The sequence below is a fragment of the Salvelinus namaycush genome, chromosome 27, assembly GCF_016432855.1.
Source record: "Salvelinus namaycush isolate Seneca chromosome 27, SaNama_1.0, whole genome shotgun sequence".
In the NCBI taxonomy this organism is placed as follows: Eukaryota; Metazoa; Chordata; class Actinopteri; order Salmoniformes; family Salmonidae; genus Salvelinus; species Salvelinus namaycush.
This window is the reverse complement of record NC_052333.1, coordinates 31,288,957-31,306,278: the sequence shown is the minus strand read 5'-3', so window position 1 is coordinate 31,306,278 and position 17,322 is coordinate 31,288,957. Positions and strand designations below refer to the sequence as shown.

The window sequence follows — 17,322 nt, the reverse complement described above, 5'->3', positions numbered from 1 at the left end:
ACTAAAGGACACCAATAATAAGAGACTTGCTTAGGCCAAGAAACACAAGCAATGGACATTAGACTGGTGGAAATCTGTCCTTTGGTCTGATGAGTCCAAATTTGAGATTTTTGGTTCCAACCGCCGTGTCTTTGTGAGATGCAGAGTAGGTGAACGGATGACCTCTGCATCTGTGGTTCCCACCGTGAAGCATGGAGGTGGTGGTGTAATGGTGCTTTGCTGGTGACACTGATTTATTTAGAATTCAAGGCACACTTAACCAGCATGGCTACTACAGCATTCTGCAGCGATACACCATCCCATCTGGTTTACGCTTAGTGGGACTATCATTTGTTTGTCAACAGGACAATGACCCAAAACACCTCCAGGTTGTGTAAGGGCTATATGACCAAGTAGAGTGATGGAGTGCTGCATCAGATGACCTGGCCCCACCCGACCTCAACCCAAATGAGATGATTTGGGATGAGTTGGACTGCAGAGTGAAGGAAAAACAGCCAACAAGTGCTCAGCATATGTGGGAACTCCTTCAAGAAAAGCATTCCAGGTGACTACCTCATGAAAGCTGGTTGAGTGTGCAAAGCTGTCATCAAGGAAAAAGGTTGGCTACTTTGAATAATCTAAAATAACATATTTTGATTTGTTTAACACTTTCTTGGTTTCTACAAGATTCCAAATGCATCATTTCATAATTTTGATGTGTTCACTATTATTCTACAATGTAGAAAATATTCAAACTAAAGAAAAACCCGTAACCCGTTGTCCACATTTTGACTGATACTGTATATAAATCCCTCTTGAAATTAAACAATGATAGGATATATACACCTAATTTAGAAGACTACAACTATATAATAGTCATTCTGAAATTGCAGTATACACAGTGATCTAGTTAGAGAGTGAATGAGGAAGTCAGTGTGGGGTGAGCCTCACCATTGAATCTGTCGATGGCCTCCTGTCTCATGCCCCCGGTGATGCTGCCGTCGATACGCTCGTACTTGTAGCCCTCGTTCTCCAGGAAGTCCTCCAGCAGGTCAAGCATCTTGGTCATCTACGACAGAGGGAGTGAATGGGCGGGGAGTAAACAAATAAAGCTCATGCACAAGAGGAAAAACAATCTTCAATCTATAACACAATCTACATGAGTAAGCAGTGCCCATGTGAGGTGTGTGCTTTTCGTATCCAAGACCTTTGAAATGTTTGGATCCTTCTTGATGTAATGTGATTCGTGGACTCAAATAAAATATTGATAATGTGTGTGTGTGTGTGTGTTGGTTAACTAACCTGAGAGAAGATGAGTACTCTGTGCCCTCCGTCTTTCAGCTTCCTCATCATCTTCTGCATTAGCGTCAGTTTCCCGGCAGACTTAGTGAGGGCGCTACCGTCGTACATCCCATTGGGCATCTTTGGGGCTTCCTGTTTGGGGTGGTGAGGGGACCAATCAAGAGTCAGAGCTTCAGCTATATAGACCCTTACAGGAAAATACTACAAAAGTTATAAGGCATATCATGAAAATGCTTGACGCAAATAGTATCTAAGACTGTATAAAATAGACCGTACTAGACTGTACAGACTGTACAAAATTAATGCACCACTACCCCACTTAGCCATCACAATAGCATGGTCTATTCCCATTCAAATGTATTAATAAGTGGGTCATACCATGGCAGCCACAGGGAAGAGGTAGGGGTGATTGCAGCACTTCTTGAGGTCCATCACCACGTTGAGCAGGGATACTTGATTTCCACCACTGCGCGTGTTCAGGGCCTCAAAGTTACGGGTGAGGATGAATTTGTAGTACTTCCTAAAAAGAGAAAATAAAAAAATAAGAAAGTCCATATTTAATACCACTTCCACAGTCCAATTATATTGTAAAGTTCTCATGAGTTGAGTATCCCAAGGGAAGATTGTGTTTAAGTAACAGTCTATGGGGGGCGTCCGTGGGGCGACGCACAATTGGCCTAGCGTCGCCCGGGTTAGGGAGGGTTTGGCCGGTAGGGATATCCTTGTCTCATCGCGCACCAGCGACTCCTGTGGCGGGCCGGGCGCAGAGCGCGCTAACCAAGGTCGCCAGGTGCACGGTGTTTCCTCCAACACATTGGTGCGGCTGGCTTCCGGGTTGGATGCGCGCTGTGTTATTAAGAAGCAGTGCGGCTTGGTTGGGTTGTGTTTCGGAGGACGCATGGCTTTCAACCTTCGTCTCTCCCGAGCCCGTACGGGAGTTGTAGCGATGAGACAAGATAGTAATTACTAGCGATTGGATACCACGAAATTGGGGAGAAAAAGGGGGGTAAAAAAAAAAAAAGTAACATTCTATGGACGATGACTAATCATTCTAACTATATATTTGATCACGTCACCCTTTTAGCCAAGTTAGACAGCACATACAACTGGGTCACCACTATTTAAATATACCCCCCATCCCTCCATGCACTTTCACTCACTTCTGCATGGGGCTGAGCTCCACCCTGACGATGAGCTCCGTCTTGGAGGGCATGTGTTTGAAGACGTCAGCCTTCAGTCTCCTGAGCATGTGGGGTCCCAGCATGTCATGCAGCTTCTTGATCTGGTCCTCTTTGGCAATGTCAGCAAACTCTTCCAGGAAACCCTCCAGGTTACTACACAGAGAGAGGAAGTTGCAGGTAAGTAAGTAACGGTTAACTCTATAATAACTGGTCTAAGATGAGTGGGGTGTGAAGTGGTCATTGAAGTGGTCATTGAGTGGGGTGTGAAGTGGTCATTGGGATTAAGTGGGAAAGTGTAGAAAGTGATGTGGTCAGAATGTGTGTACACACACACACACACACACACACACACACACACACACACACACACCTGAATCTCTCTGGCGTGAGGAAGTTGAGGAGGTGGAACAACTCTTCCAGGTTGTTCTGTAGAGGTGTACCGGTCAGTAGCAGCTTGTGCTGGAGAGGATAGTTGTTCAGCACTCTGAAGAACTGGAGAGAGAAAACAGAGTATTATTCAACTAAAAATGACAACACTTCTATATTTGTCAATGGTACTTTCAGCCATACCAGTTTAGGTGGAGTTTCATTGTACAATGAGGGTATCCAACTAATGAGAAATACAATTTGGGATGCCTCATTGCCCTTATACTTCCAAATGTATATTTTTCCTGAATACGGGAATATGTTGCACATAACAGGTAAACTACCTCCATAACACAAGTCCTTTAAACCCTCAACTCTAATCTCTCACCTTGGACTGGTTGTTTTTGAGCCTGTGGGCCTCATCGACCACCAGACAGGCCCAATCTATGGAACCTAGGATGGCCATGTCGATGGTGATCAACTCATAGGACGTCAGCAGCACATGGAACTTCACCGATGAGTCTTTCTACAAGGACACGACAGGGGGAAAGGTTAAAAACGTGACACACACCAGCATATCATTGAAGGAGTGATATATTGACAACAACAAAAATAATAATAATTTCCTTTGTCGATAAACAGTTCTATTTCATCGGTTCTTTTTAAACACATTTCCCCCCGTAATTCTCACCTTCATCTTAGAAGCCCTCTTGCCTCCACGGATGGCGTTGTTCTCGAAGGAGAACTCGTTCTCTCTGATGACGGCTCTGCTGTCCTTGTCTCCTACGTAGGTCACCACGTACATGTCCGGTGCCCACATCTCAAACTCTCTCTCCCAGTTAATGATGGTAGACAGGGGGGCGCTCACCAGGAACGGGCCCTTGGAGTGACCCTATAAGGTGGAAAGAAAAAAGTTAATTAAAATAAGATCATTTGTATGGGTGGCCCCAGCGGGAATCAAACCCACTACCGTTGGTGTTGCAAGTGCCATTCTCTAACTGAACCACAGCTAATTTAACTTAAATAAATATAATTTCTCATGTAACATTTACATTTCTATCATTCTAATGTTGAAATATCGTGTCGTCAAAGACATTGCATTCTACACTCCGATCAATAGGTGGCAGTAGTCTCCATGTGATCACCCCCAAAGAGTGTTAACACAAAGCTCAAGCTACATGCCGTCAGATTTCACCTGACATATTATACAAACTGGCTGGGCTGGTTGCTATTGGTCTAAAGGGATGCCTAGTTGGCATTTCTGATCAGTTCCTGTTGAAATAATGGCTACCACGCCACCATTTGGCCTTGTAAAAAATAATAAAAGTAAACAATGACATTTAATCAACAAGTAAAACGTAAAAAACTATAGTTGAACATGCGTCATTCTATAAATAAAAATGGGGCCAATGTGTGATATTGGGATTGTTACGAAACATAAATAAAATGTATGCAGTTCCACATGTGTACTTAGAAAAATATATGCAAATTGGCCATAACTCCACCAATGCAACAACATAGGCCTAGGACTATACATCCTTTAAGCAGGGCTCATACAGACATTGGCAAGTCAAATTCAAGGACTTCTTCAAGCATTTAATTATAATTTAAGGACCTCAATAGTTTACACAATAGTACATATAGGGCCTAATATACTGATTACATGTTCAATATTCACTACATGGCCAATAGTATGTGGACACCTGCTCGTCAAACATTTTATTCCAAAATCATGGGCAGTAATACGGGGTTGGTCCCCCACTTTGCTGCTATAAACAGCCTCCACTCTTCTGGGAAGGCTTTCCATTTGATGTTGGAACATTGCTGCAGGGACTTCCTTCCATTCAGCCACAAGAGCATTAGTGAGGTCGGGCGATTAGGTCTGGCTCGCAGTCGGCGTTCCAAATCATCCCAGAAGTATTCGATGGGGTTGAGGTCAGGGCTCTGTGCAGGCCATTGTCAGGTCCTTCCCCAAACTGTTGCCACAAAGTTGGAATCACTGAATCGTCTAGAATGTCATTGTACGCTGTAGCGTTAAGATTTCTCTTCACTGGAACTAAGGGGCCCAGCCCGAACCATGAAAAACAGCCCCAGACCATAATTCCTCCTCCACCAAACGTTACACAGTAGGCACTACACATTGGGGCAGGTAGTGTTCCCCTGATATCCGCAAAACCCAGATTCGTCCTTATGACTGCCAAATGGTGAAGCATGATTCCTCACTCCAGAGAACGAGTTTCCACTGCTCCAGAGTCCAATAGTGGTGCGCTTTACACCATTCCATCCGATGCTTGGCATTGCGCATGGTGATCTAAGGCTTGTGTGCGGCTGCTCAGCCATGGAAACCCATTTCATGAAGCTCCAGAGGAACAGTTTGTGTGCTGACGTTGCTTCCAGAGGCAGTTTGGAACTCGGTAGTGAGTGTTGCCACCGAGGACAGACGATTGTTACGCACTGGGCGGTCCCGTTCTGTGAGCTTGTGTGGCACATCACTTCACGGCTGAGCCGTTGTTGCATCACATCACATCCGGCCGTGATTGGGAGTCCCATAGGGCAGCACACAATTGGCCCAGCATTGTCCGGGTTTGGCCATCATTGAAAATAAGAATTTGTTCTTACATGACTTGCCTAGTTAAATAAAATAAATGAAACATAAAATGGCGCTCCTAGATGTTTACAGTTGACCGGAGCAGCTCTAACAGGGAAGAAATTTGACAAACTGACTCGTTGGAAAGGTGGCATCCTATGACGGTGCCATGTTGAAAGTCACTGAGCTCTTCAGTAAGGGCCATTTTGCTGCCCATGTTTGTCTATGAGATTGCATGGCTGTGTGCTCGATTTTACACAGCTGTAAGCAAGAGGTGTGGCTAAAATAGCCAAATCCACTAATTTGAAGGGGTGTCCATATACTTCAGGCCATGTAGTGTATGTTATAAGTAAAAGCAAGGACAGAAAAGTGATGTTTTACATCGCGATTTTGGACAAATCCGTCAAGACAGCAACCACGATAAAGGGTTAACCTTTTGTCAATAGGGGGAGCAGTTAGCATTTATTTTTTCTGGGTGTTGCCAAATTAAACTGCCTCGTACTCAATTCTTGCTCGTACAATATGCATATTATTAATTCTATTGGATAGAAAACACTCTCTAGTTTCATAAACCGTTGGAATTATGTCTGTGGGTGACCCAGAACTCTTTCTACAGCGAAATCCATGACAGGTACTGCGAAGGTCTGAGAGCGAAGCTCTGGTCTCAGATCAGTTTTAAAGGTCTGTGTGTATCCTATGGAACGACATGAACTGCACCCGCCTTCCCCTGGATGTCAGTAACCAATGAGAAGTGGAATGGGCTTGCTACGTAGCTCTCAGAGGTTATAAAAGGCCAAGGAGTGAGGGTAGCCTTCTTTTCGACGCTGACCATTACGCAGAAAGGGACCTCAGGATGCCATTTTCAAACGCTCAGTTATCAACGTTAGATGTATCCGTCTGTAATTTAATTCGATATAGGTGTTAGAAACATCATAACGAAGCTATTTTAAACCGAGTTATATCAGATTATGCGAGTATATTGCTATTTTTCGGAATTTCCTCAGTATTGCGTCTTGAGGATTTGGACACGTTGGGGCAAAATAGCTATTGTTAGCTATTGTTAGCTGCTATAACAGAAGTTGAATGCAACGTTTTACAACCAAGCAACGATTCTTTTGGACAAAGGACCACTTGGCCAAGATTCTGATGGAAGCTCGTCGAAAAGTAAGAGCTATTTATGATGTTATTCCGTTTTTATGTGGAAAAATGTAAACTCAATAATGGCGATTAGTGACGCCATTATTGCGGCACTAGTCTGGCTGTAACGCACACTGTATGTCTAGTAACGTTAATTTTAAAAATCTAACTCAGCGGTTGCATTAATAACTAATGCATCTTTCATTTCATGTCCAACCTGTATTTTTTTAGTCAAGTTTATGAATAGTTTTCGATAAAAATAGTTGTATTTTCAAAATGGCGCCGGGCAGATTGCTTGAGTAGTTGGACACTATTTCCATTGTGTAAGCACGATTTGTGCCGCTAAATATGCACATTTTCGATCAAACTCTATATGGATTGTGTAATATGATGTTACAGGAGTGTCATCGGAAGAATTCTGAGAAGGTTAGTGAAAAAATTAATGTATTTTGGTGATGATAACGCTATAGCCCATTTTGCCTTGAATCAATGCTCGGGTAACGTTTGCAAATGTGGTATGCTAATATAACGATTTATTGTGTTTTCGCTGTAAGACACTTTGAAAATCTGAAATATTGTCTGAATTCACAAGATCTGTGTCTTTCCATTGCTGTGAGCTGTGTATTTTTAAGAAATGTTTTATGATGAGTAAATTGGTCATACACGTTGCTCTCTGTAGTAATTCTAGTCGCTTTGGGGAGATTTGTGATGGTGGCTGCAATTGCAAACTATGATTTATACCTGAAATATGCACATTTTTCTAACAAAACCTATGCTATACAATAAATATGTTATCAGACTGTCATCTGATGAGGTTTTTTCTTGGTTAGTGGCTATCAATATCTTTATTTGGCCGAATTGGTGATAGCACCTGATGGAGTAAGAAACTGATGGAGTTAGAAAAGTGGTGTCTTTTGCTAACGGGGTTAGCTAATAGATTTACATATTTTGTCTTCCCTGTAAAACATTTTAAAAATCTGAAATGGTGGCTTTATTCACAAGATCTGTATCTTTCATTTGGTGTCTTGGACTTGTGATTTAATGATATTTAGATGCTACTATTTAATTGTGACGCTATGCTAGCGATGCTAATCAGTGTGGGGGGGGTGGGGGGTGATCCCGGATCCGGGTTTCTGAGGCGGTAAAAGTTAAACATAGGGTTTAAATCAACTCAGGAATTTTACTGAATATAGTCATGGTTCCCCCTTATATTTTAATGTAATGACATGAAAAAAATTGGCAGACTTTTATCAATGACTTGTCAACAGCTGTAACAAGTTATCCAGCAGAGGAAATCCTCCCTGGTACCCTCGTAAACAGAAAGACCCACATACACATTCACCCTTATTCTCTCCCAGGACACACACACACACCTCTTTGTAGAGTGAGTAGAGGAACACGGCAGTCTGCACAGTCTTGCCCAGTCCCATCTCGTCAGCCAGAATAGTGTCTGTGCCCTGTGCCCAGGAGAAACGCAGCCAGTTGAGACCCTCCAGCTGGTAGGGGTGCAGGTTGCCCCCCGTACTGTCTATGTAATCAGGCTGCCGCTCAAACTTGATGGTGGGCTGAAGAGGGGGAAGATAGAGAAGAACAGTGAGTTACTGTTGGTGTCAAGACACACCACTAAGCAGGAAATATGCACCATAAGGGATTTATCATGTGTTTGACATAACACAAAGCTGCAGAAAAAGAGATGCTAAAAGTCCATTTTAACGGTAAGATACTGAGCAATTTATGACGATCAGGAATACCTGATAAATCACGAGAAACCCTATCTCTGATAAAAAAGACAAGCCGTGTCGCCAATCCAATAAAAATGACAACAGTCAACACTTACATCAACGACAGGATTCTCAGGAGGCCGGTCCATCCTCTTCGTCTTGCCTTTCACCTTGATCTTCTTCCCTGGTTTACCCTCGTCGCCCATCATCAGCTCCCTGAAACAGATGAGAGAACATCGTTACCCTCGGAAACAGACAATGAAGAACCTCCTAAATTCCACCTATACAATGTAGAGAAGGTGGCAATAATGCATTAGTTACCTGTGGTTCCAGTACTGCTGTCTGAAGACGTCAAACTCTGGGATGTCCATGTCCTCAGCCTCCCAGGTGGCCTGGTCGTAGGCAAGGTCTTTCCACTTGATGAGGTAGTGTACGTTATTCTTCTTGTCCTGACTGCAGCTCACAAACAGACAAAACTTGGTTAGCAACATTGCCATTTAAATCCAGTAGGCATGCATGCATACACACAGATATATATATATGAATATATGAGAGAGAGATAAAAAATAAATGAAATAAATGAGAGAGAGATATATATATATATATATATATACACACACAAGTATGTGGACACCCCATCAAATTAGTGGATTTTGCTATTTCAGCCACACCCGTTGCTGACAGATGTATAAAAATCGAGCACACAGCCATGCAATCTCCATAGACAAACATTTGCAGTAGAATGGCCGTACTGAAGAGCTAAGTGACATTCAACGTGGCACCGTCAGAGGATGCCACCTTTCCAACAAGCCAGTTCGTCAAATTTCTGCCCTGCTAGAGCTGCCCCGGTCAACTGTAAGTGCTGTTATTGTGAAGTGGAAACGTCTAGGAGCAACAACGGCTCTGCCGCTAAGTGGTAGGCCACACAAGCTCACAGAACGGGACTTTCAAGCACTAAAGCGCTTAAAAATCATCTGTCCTCGGTTGCAACACCGACTACCAAGTTCCAAACTACCTCTGAAAGCAACGTCAGCACAAGAGCTGTTTGTCGGGAGCTTCATGAAATGGGTTTCAATGGCCGAGCAGCCGCACACAAGCCTAAGATCACCATGCACAATGCCAAGTGTCAGCCGGAGTGGTGTAACGCTCGCTGCCATTGGACTCTGGAGCAGTGGAAACCCTGGTGTGATAAATCACAGGTTTGGCGGGTGCCAGGAGAACACTACCTGCCGCAATGCATAGTGCCAACTAAAGTTTGGTGGAGGAGGAATAATGGTCTGGGGCTGTTTTTCATGGTTCGGGCTGGGCCCCTTAGTTCAAGTGAAGGGAAATCTTAACACTACAGCATACAATGACTTTTTAGACGATTCAGTGATTCCAACTTTGTGGCAACAGTTTGGGGAAGGCCCTTTCCTGTTTAATCATGACAATGGCCTGCACAGAGCCCCGACCTTAACCCCATCAAACACCTTGGGATAAACTGGAACACCGACTGCGAGCCAGGCCTAATCGCCCAACATCAGTGCCCGACCTCACTAATGCTCTTGTGGCTGAATGGAAGCAAGTCCCCGCAGCAATATTCCAACATCTAGTGGAAAGCCTTCCCAGAAGAGTGGAGGCTGTTATCGCAGCAAAGGGGGCACCAACTCCATATTAATGCCCATGATTTTGGAATGAGATGTTCGACAAGCAGGTGTCCACATACCTTTGGTCATGTAGTGTATCTGCAACTGATTGGTTAAAATGATTGCTTTGACAAATGGGACATTTGCACCACAAGGAGAAACCCTTTACCTGACAAACAAAACATGCAGATTTCATCAAGTGTGTAGGAGTTCTCCTTTCCATTGAAGGGAAAATCCTGACTAGACACTCATTTACAATGTGTACGACTATGTGTCTGGCCTTGCAACTCAAAATCTGCTGCTATAATGGAAATGTTAACTCTCAATGAGACTAAAAACACATTTGAATCCCATTTAGCAGCCAGTCCGGGAGTCTCGTCTGACCTGTGGTTAAGGATGCGGTGAATCATCATCCAGGCGATCTTGATGCCGAAGCGGTAGTACTTCTCCTCCATCTTGGCGTAGAGCGGGTCCTTGGCCTTCCTCTTCGTGCTCTTTTCCTCGTCGCCCTCGCCAAAGTCTACTGAAGGAGGCTCGTCCATGTCGTTCTTCCTCTGGTAGTTCCTGAACATCACCTGACAGTGCAGCTCCAACTGGAGACAGGGAGAAGGTGGGTGAGAGGGGGAAGTGTGTGTGTGTGTGTGTGTTGTCGAACGTTGGTGCGACAACGCTCCTCTCTAATCCATTTCAGTGAGAAAGAAGAGAGCGTCTGAACGGTTTTTGTGTGTGTTTGTTTCAGTGTGCGCCCGGCCTCTGAAAAGCAAAAATAAGATGCGCAACAACTCAAAATGAAGGTAGGTGTGTATGGGTGCGATTGCCTGCAACGTGGTGGCCGAGCGTAAGTCTGTGTACCTGTGTGTGTACATACCTGCAGCTCAGACACCCAGGAGCAGTGCCAGTAGGACATGTTGCTCCACTTGGCGAAGAACTCCCTCTCAGGGCGCCCGGCCAGAGGGGCGGGGTCAGGCTGGTCAGCCGGGAGGTCTGGGGGGCGGGGGATGGGCGTGGGCGGAGGGGGGTCGCCCCAGCGCCACGTCAGAATCTTCTGCACCTTGCCCTTCATGGGTGGACACTGAAGAGGGGAGGAAAGTGTCAGTGAATAGGTCAAATGTTTTTAAAACCCGCTCGCTTTTCAGGACAAACTGATCATAACGACATGGTGAATACTCCTTGTCTACAGATAAGCTAGGTAATGTTACATGGTGTTGAACCATTTAGTCGTTTTGTTTTCCCAATACACTACCCAAGGGGGTAGGGGGCTAGGTTTCAATTTGGGAAGTAGAATTCACTGTACCCTGTGTAACTGGCTGTGCCCCGTGTCAATCACCCTCCGGGTCCCACCCCATTGATTTACTCACAGTGCAGCGTGGGCAGATCCACTCTCCGTTGGGGATCTCAGGCAGGGGCGGGTTGAGACAGTGGATGTGGTAGGAGGAGGGACAGGAGTCGCAGCAGAGCAGCTCGCCACCGTCCTTACACACCCTGCAGAACTCCATGTGGTGGTCATCCTCCTCCGGCTCTGCCTCCACCTCCTCCTCCTCTTCTTCTGAGCCCTCCTCCCGCGCCTCCCACTGTTTGCCCTCCTTCTCCTGTGGATGGGAGAGGGAAGGGGTTCATGTGAATGGTAGTTGAGCAACGGGAAAGGGTTAACTGTTTGACTAGTAGGGAAGCAAAGATGGTTACACACTGGAGCAATTTAAGAGCCAACAGTACCAGCATATACCGCAGTACTACCAGCTAGCGGTTTATGATCATTGACAAATGGTTGTCAATATCAATAGCTCCTCATTACCCTCGACCAGATTCCTCTGTATTTTGTTGTCACTCCGATTGATCATTCTGGTTGGCTGACCTGTACCATATTGCCCTGTCACTTACTCCACAGCGCCATTCATTGGCTAAAGGAGGTGTCACTCACGCAGTGTGGGCAGCTCCAGGTGCCCTCTGGGGCGTTCTCCATGTCGGGGTCCAGACACACCATGTGGTAGGCCCTGGGACAGGTGTCGCACAGAATGATCTCCCCTCCCTGCTGGCACACCTCACAGTAGTCCTGGTGGTCTGTCTCATATCCGTCACCGTCCTCCTCGACTAGAGGGAAGGAACAAAAGGACAGAAGTGGGTGAGAGCAATTCAAACTAGATACGGTACATTTCCTCAACAAAACCCCCCCCCCCAAAACAGGAATGCATGTTCAACATTATTTTTGTTGTTTAACGAGCACCCTAATGAAATACCAGTGAGGCTAGCGGTTACATATTGTGAGGAACGCACATTTTAATCAATCAGAATGTATGGCCGAAACTAACCATTTTATAAAAGTACTGTAGAATGAAACGTTATGGAATGGACATTGCTGTTCATCGCTCCCTTTTACTGTGTTGGTGGAGTCATTCATATGCAATCTAGGAAGCATTTCAAACTCCTGGGCGATATGTATCGATACTCTGACGGAAGAGCTTGTCTACTGAATACGTCAAAGTGTGTGACAAACTATTTCTTTTAAAAGGCAGATGATGCTGGATGCTGCCCTGCTGAAAACGTATAATCTTCTCGTGACTCAGTAAAACTGAGTGGTACTGGCTGAGTCATAGCTAATTGGACATGCATACACATCCAAACTACAGCTGTGGAGTCTAGCAACTCAAGACCACTTTTTATTGGGTTTGAGACATACTGCGTCACAGCCATGGATGACACACACCTTCTTGGTGTTGAGATATGTATCGAGGCATGGAAGAGAGACCCACACACACACACACACCTGCAGAGTACAGACCCTTCTTCTTCTTGGGCTTGCTCTTGGGCTTCTTGGAGCGGCTGCTGCGGCTGTTGGAGCCGTCCGACACGGACACGCTGTTCATGCTGGCGTCGTCAAAGTCACTCTCCACGTCAGGCTCATCCTCTTCACTCTGATAGGAACAGCCAGATAGAGAACGGTTAGGAACTTCGTTTTAAGGAGAAATGTGTCTAGGTTGAAGGCCTCTATGCCAAATGACAAAAACATTTTTGTCATCAACAACGAAGTCAATATGAGCCGAGAAAGAGGTGACTAAACAGTGGGGCCGGGAACAGCCAGGGACCTCACGATACGCTATTACCACGATACGTACGTCCTGATAAGATATGTATTGCGATTCTCTCGATTCTATATGCATTGCGATTCGATACGGCGATTTTTATTGCGACTCGATGTTCCAAGCACTTACCGAGGAGCGTTTCCTCTTGCTGTTGAAGCCTCCTAGTTTGATCTTGAGCGGAGCTACCTTCTTTGTAGCCACTTTCTTCTTCTCTGCAGGCTTGGGGGTGGGCCTGGACTTCTTACGAGCATTAGGACCTTTGCCCTCTTTGGTCTTGGCCTTTTTCAGAGGCGGGGCGACCGGTGCCTGGGGCTCGGCGACCGGGGCGGGAGCGACCTCCGCCACCATGCTCTCCACTGCGGCAGACACGTTGGCGGCGGCCAAGGCGGCAGTGGCGGCGGCGGAGCCTCTCAGGGGATTGTTGGTGCTGAACTCACGCCACTTGGCACCCAGTACCATCATCATCTTGGACACGGCGATCTTGGGGTTCTTGGCCGCGATGAGTGGTCTGAGGGAGAGATGGGGTGGATGGTGAGTAATGAGGACAACAACAAAAAACACGTAAAAGAGTGAAACGGTAGACAAGATCAGGGGGAGAAAGGAGACAAAATATCTGAGAGCAAAAAAGTTGAACAGCAAATGAGTGGGGGGTAAGAAAGAGAAAGCTTAAAATACAAGCTCATTACCTGACATATTGGCTGAAGGCCTTGTAGTTGGTGAGGGAGCGGTAGTCCTCGTCGCTGAAGACGTGGTCAATGTCCTCCATTCCCCAGTCATCCAGGAGCTGGGACGACGTCTTAGGCTCCTAGATGAGACAATTCAACATGAACGTTTGCTTAAAATGTGGTTCTTTCCAGTCTGTTCCTTACTGACTGGCCTATTGTGGTGGGACTATTTCTTGCCCTCTGAGTGTTGCCATTGTGTTCAATAGCTACTAGGTCTTTGTTAACTCTCGCATGGCCTTGGACAAAGCACTTTCCTCCCACCATTGGGGACCATCGACTATTTTAAGCCGCATGCAGTTATACCATGTGGCAAGTGCTTGCCTTGACAAAGGGCCAATGGCAGGTAGTTCGGTGTTGCCACGATGACAGTATGTCCTTCCATAAGTGCACTTACCACTACCAGTCACCCTAGTGGTAGTCAACTCAGCATGGTAGTATTGATAACTTATCTACATCTAGAGATTACAGGTAGCTTATTCAATCACTTTCTATGGAGCTCTGAGTTTTAGTTGCATAATGACAATTCAATTAACACCATGACATATTATTTGGTCAACTTTAATGGCACCTCCCCCCCTCCACAACTCTCTCCATCCTTGAACTGAAAACTCACCAAGCTATCGTCGTCATCGTCCTCATCCTCCTCTTCCTCAGGTTCAGGGTCCTTCCTCTTGTCCTTTCCTCCGCCGTTTCTGTCAGTGCTGGTGCTGCTCCTTTTCTTCTCCTTGGAGGTGCTCCCCCTGTTCTTCTTCTTCTTCTTCCCCGGGTTGTAGTCGCTGCCCTCGCTGTCCGAGCGGGGTGCCGCTCGCTCCTCGTCCCTGTCCACCTCGGGGGTCTCCATGGGCTCAGGGGAGCTCATAGGCACATCCTGGAGAAGACACATGGGGGGGGGGCTTATGAGTAAGCCCGTTGTCTTCCGACAGGTGGCGGGTCTCTCCACTGGCAGACAAACGGAACATGGTGCGTCCCAAGAACGTACAGATATGATTAGAGACATGGTCATGTCACTGTAGCCTACCTCTCTGCGAGAGGTCCGCCTCTTGCTGCTTTTGTTCTCCCGGCTCTTCTTGGCCTTCTTCTTCTTCACCTTCGGGGCCTCACTCTCTGACATCTCCTCTTCCTCATCTGCAATGAGGTCAGAGACACAGCTTAATAATAGCTGTAACGAAGAATGTCAATTGAATATCCTTGCAACCTTGGTAGCTGCAAAGTCATATGGAATCGGGTTCCAAGACCTATTATGTAATTGCTCATGGTAGATGTAAGCAAATGACTGTTGGCATTGAAATCAGCACCAAGTTACCATGGTCTGACGTGTGATAAGCTGTCTGTAAGTCAAAATGAGGGGTGCTGGGTGTCTAATTAAATGCCACCTGAATGCCGTGTCATCATTATCTGGGTTATGGTTGAGTCCAGTTAGCCCAATTGTAGAATTTGATGTCCCACAAACAAATTGGAAAAGATGGCTCTTCCAAGTTATTATTTGGATTAGAGTAGGGTTATATATGGTCAATGATTTTCACATGTGAGAGGTTTGAATGAAGAAAAAACATGTAATTACTAACGACTATCTAAAAGGTGGCCTAGTGACGCCTGCTATGTCTAAAATCGGAAAATTCCATCGCCTTAACTTCCCTATCAAGGATTCTAATGGAATATGCATTACCGTCATATCCGAACCTGTTGTGTAAACAAAGTAGCCAGCTAGCCTAACGGTTTTATTGTCCTTCGCCAGCTAATGTAGCCATCTACGTTATATAAGTACAATTCAGTGAAACGTTCCATAATTGTACAGATAGAGTGAATGATTGCATTTGTTTCTACCACGCAAAGCGGCGCTACCAAGCACCCGATGATAGGAGGAGAAAGTCACCGTCGTCATCTGCCATCTTTCAAGCTAACTGGCTGGCTCCATCTTGTCATCGGCACGTAAAAATACCGGTAACATTTGCTAGGCCGCAAGAATATGCCGGTTGGTCGGCATGATTTATGTAACCAAAAGTTGAAGTTCTGTAAATTTCTTCGGTATGGAAAAACATCTGTCCATTTTACAAACTTACATTTAAACGGCTACGGCTTGCAATAAAACAAAACGTTAACTAGCATTGTTAGCACACGCAAGCTAGGATAACGTGTTAGCTTCAGCCAGCTAGCTACAGCAGTCAGTCACTCAACTATCACAGATTAGAGGCTGGTGTCCACTGTTCCAGCAACTACTTAACTAGTTAGTTAACTTTTCCATAACTGGTTGACCAACTAACCGTAATCATTGTGATTCTGCTTGCTTAACTAGCTTACCACAAACCAAGTTAACTAACCACAACCAGTATCAACTAACAACCTACGGTATGTTAACTAGTTGTCCATAGATTCAAATTCACGTCAACTTCAAGTTCTTTACTCAGTGCAAAGCCATACATGGCATCTTTGGCTCAGTTTTACGATTAACTCGCATTATTTACATAAAGTATATAAAATTTCTATAAATTAATTTCGTTGCAATAAACACATTTGTTGAAGTGGTCCTACCTTGCATTAGAGACCGGTCCTCTGGGGCTCCAAAATCATCCCTATCGTCCTCGCTTCCAGACATAATGCTAGCTAACTTTAAAATGTAGTTAGCTAACTAAAAAAAAGTTTAAATCCGTGTTGCCTCCAGAGTCCTGTCCCAGTATTGAGTCCGTCCAGGTCGAGCGTGGAGTCGGGGAGGACAGGTCGGCAAGGAGGTGGAAATAAAAGAAACAACAAAACAGAAGTGAATATTCAGAACTGATTTTGTGCATTGAACAATATAAATACATGAATTGCCTCTTAAGTAGGTAAAATAACTTCTGATGTCAATTGTTTTAGCCAATACTAGGATACTCAAGATCATCAGCCTTTCAATCTATGCGTAGTCTCGCTACATATAGCTAGCTAGTTAGCCATTAGACATGCCATCGTCGTGCTACTAGTTTTCCGTCCCACACTTGGTTAGCTAGCCCGCTAACTCCAGCTCAATCACCGGCTAGGTTCAGAAACGAGTCACACATTCGTCCCAAAACATATCAATAAATGACGAATTTCAATTGTTTAATTTGATAGTTGAATGGTCTAATATCACAAATACAATTATAAACAAACTACAGTAACGTTACTCACAAGTTGAATGGTTCCACTGTTTGAAAACAGAAACAACGAAAGGGGACGTTTGCCTTTCTTTTAACAGTTTTTCTTTTTGGGTTACAATAGCTAGCTAACGTTAGTTCCAATAATTAAAATGCAGTATTTGTCTTATGTTGCCTGGCGATGCACACGACGTCGCCGTATCCCTCTCTCGCATTAAACACCCGCGCACACACACACAAAGAGATCAGGGGGCAGACATCCCATAATAACCCCCCCCACACACACACACATACACACACGCACACCCCTCCCCCACTCTGCATAGTTACCTTGCAACATACAGACCATAATAATCCACCCCCCTCCTCCCTCACATGGAGTCTCTTCCCCATTCCTCCGTGCCCCCCTAGCAACCAACGTTACTATGGGAACACTCACCCCCACCCAACATCCCATAATAATAATGAGCATAGTCACTGACATCCCACAATAAGCATAACTCCAAAAAGAGAGA

General features: G+C 45.2%; 1 protein-coding gene across 11 annotated transcripts in view; it reads right to left on the bottom strand.

Annotated features, from left to right (window-relative positions):
* LOC120022494 (chromodomain-helicase-DNA-binding protein 4-like) overlaps positions 1 to 17,025 on the bottom strand; it is a 30,226-nt gene extending 13,201 nt beyond the window's left edge. For 9 of the 11 annotated variants that reach the window (XM_038966421.1, XM_038966424.1, XM_038966422.1 and 6 more), the window contains exons 1-21: positions 16,842 to 17,025; positions 16,230 to 16,363; positions 14,719 to 14,825; positions 14,314 to 14,568; positions 13,662 to 13,780; positions 13,105 to 13,483; positions 12,660 to 12,807; positions 11,817 to 11,986; positions 11,257 to 11,487; positions 10,767 to 10,970; positions 10,283 to 10,491; positions 8,595 to 8,726; positions 8,390 to 8,489; positions 7,926 to 8,117; positions 3,520 to 3,720; positions 3,217 to 3,354; positions 2,833 to 2,954; positions 2,442 to 2,615; positions 1,660 to 1,801; positions 1,282 to 1,413; positions 931 to 1,048 (exon numbers count right to left, since the gene is read on the bottom strand). In XM_038966421.1, the coding sequence (XP_038822349.1) occupies positions 931 to 1,048; positions 1,282 to 1,413; positions 1,660 to 1,801; positions 2,442 to 2,615; positions 2,833 to 2,954; positions 3,217 to 3,354; positions 3,520 to 3,720; positions 7,926 to 8,117; positions 8,390 to 8,489; positions 8,595 to 8,726; positions 10,283 to 10,491; positions 10,767 to 10,970; positions 11,257 to 11,487; positions 11,817 to 11,986; positions 12,660 to 12,807; positions 13,105 to 13,483; positions 13,662 to 13,780; positions 14,314 to 14,568; positions 14,719 to 14,825; positions 16,230 to 16,293 (3,337 nt within the window). In that variant the 5' untranslated portion in view covers positions 16,294 to 16,363; positions 16,842 to 17,025. The remainder of the gene's footprint in view (positions 1 to 930; positions 1,049 to 1,281; positions 1,414 to 1,659; positions 1,802 to 2,441; positions 2,616 to 2,832; positions 2,955 to 3,216; positions 3,355 to 3,519; positions 3,721 to 7,925; positions 8,118 to 8,389; positions 8,490 to 8,594; positions 8,727 to 10,282; positions 10,492 to 10,766; positions 10,971 to 11,256; positions 11,488 to 11,816; positions 11,987 to 12,659; positions 12,808 to 13,104; positions 13,484 to 13,661; positions 13,781 to 14,313; positions 14,569 to 14,718; positions 14,826 to 16,229; positions 16,364 to 16,841) is intronic. The other 2 variants (XM_038966427.1, XM_038966431.1) reach the window with 1 other exon arrangement.
* Positions 17,026 to 17,322: the final 297 nt, after the last annotated feature.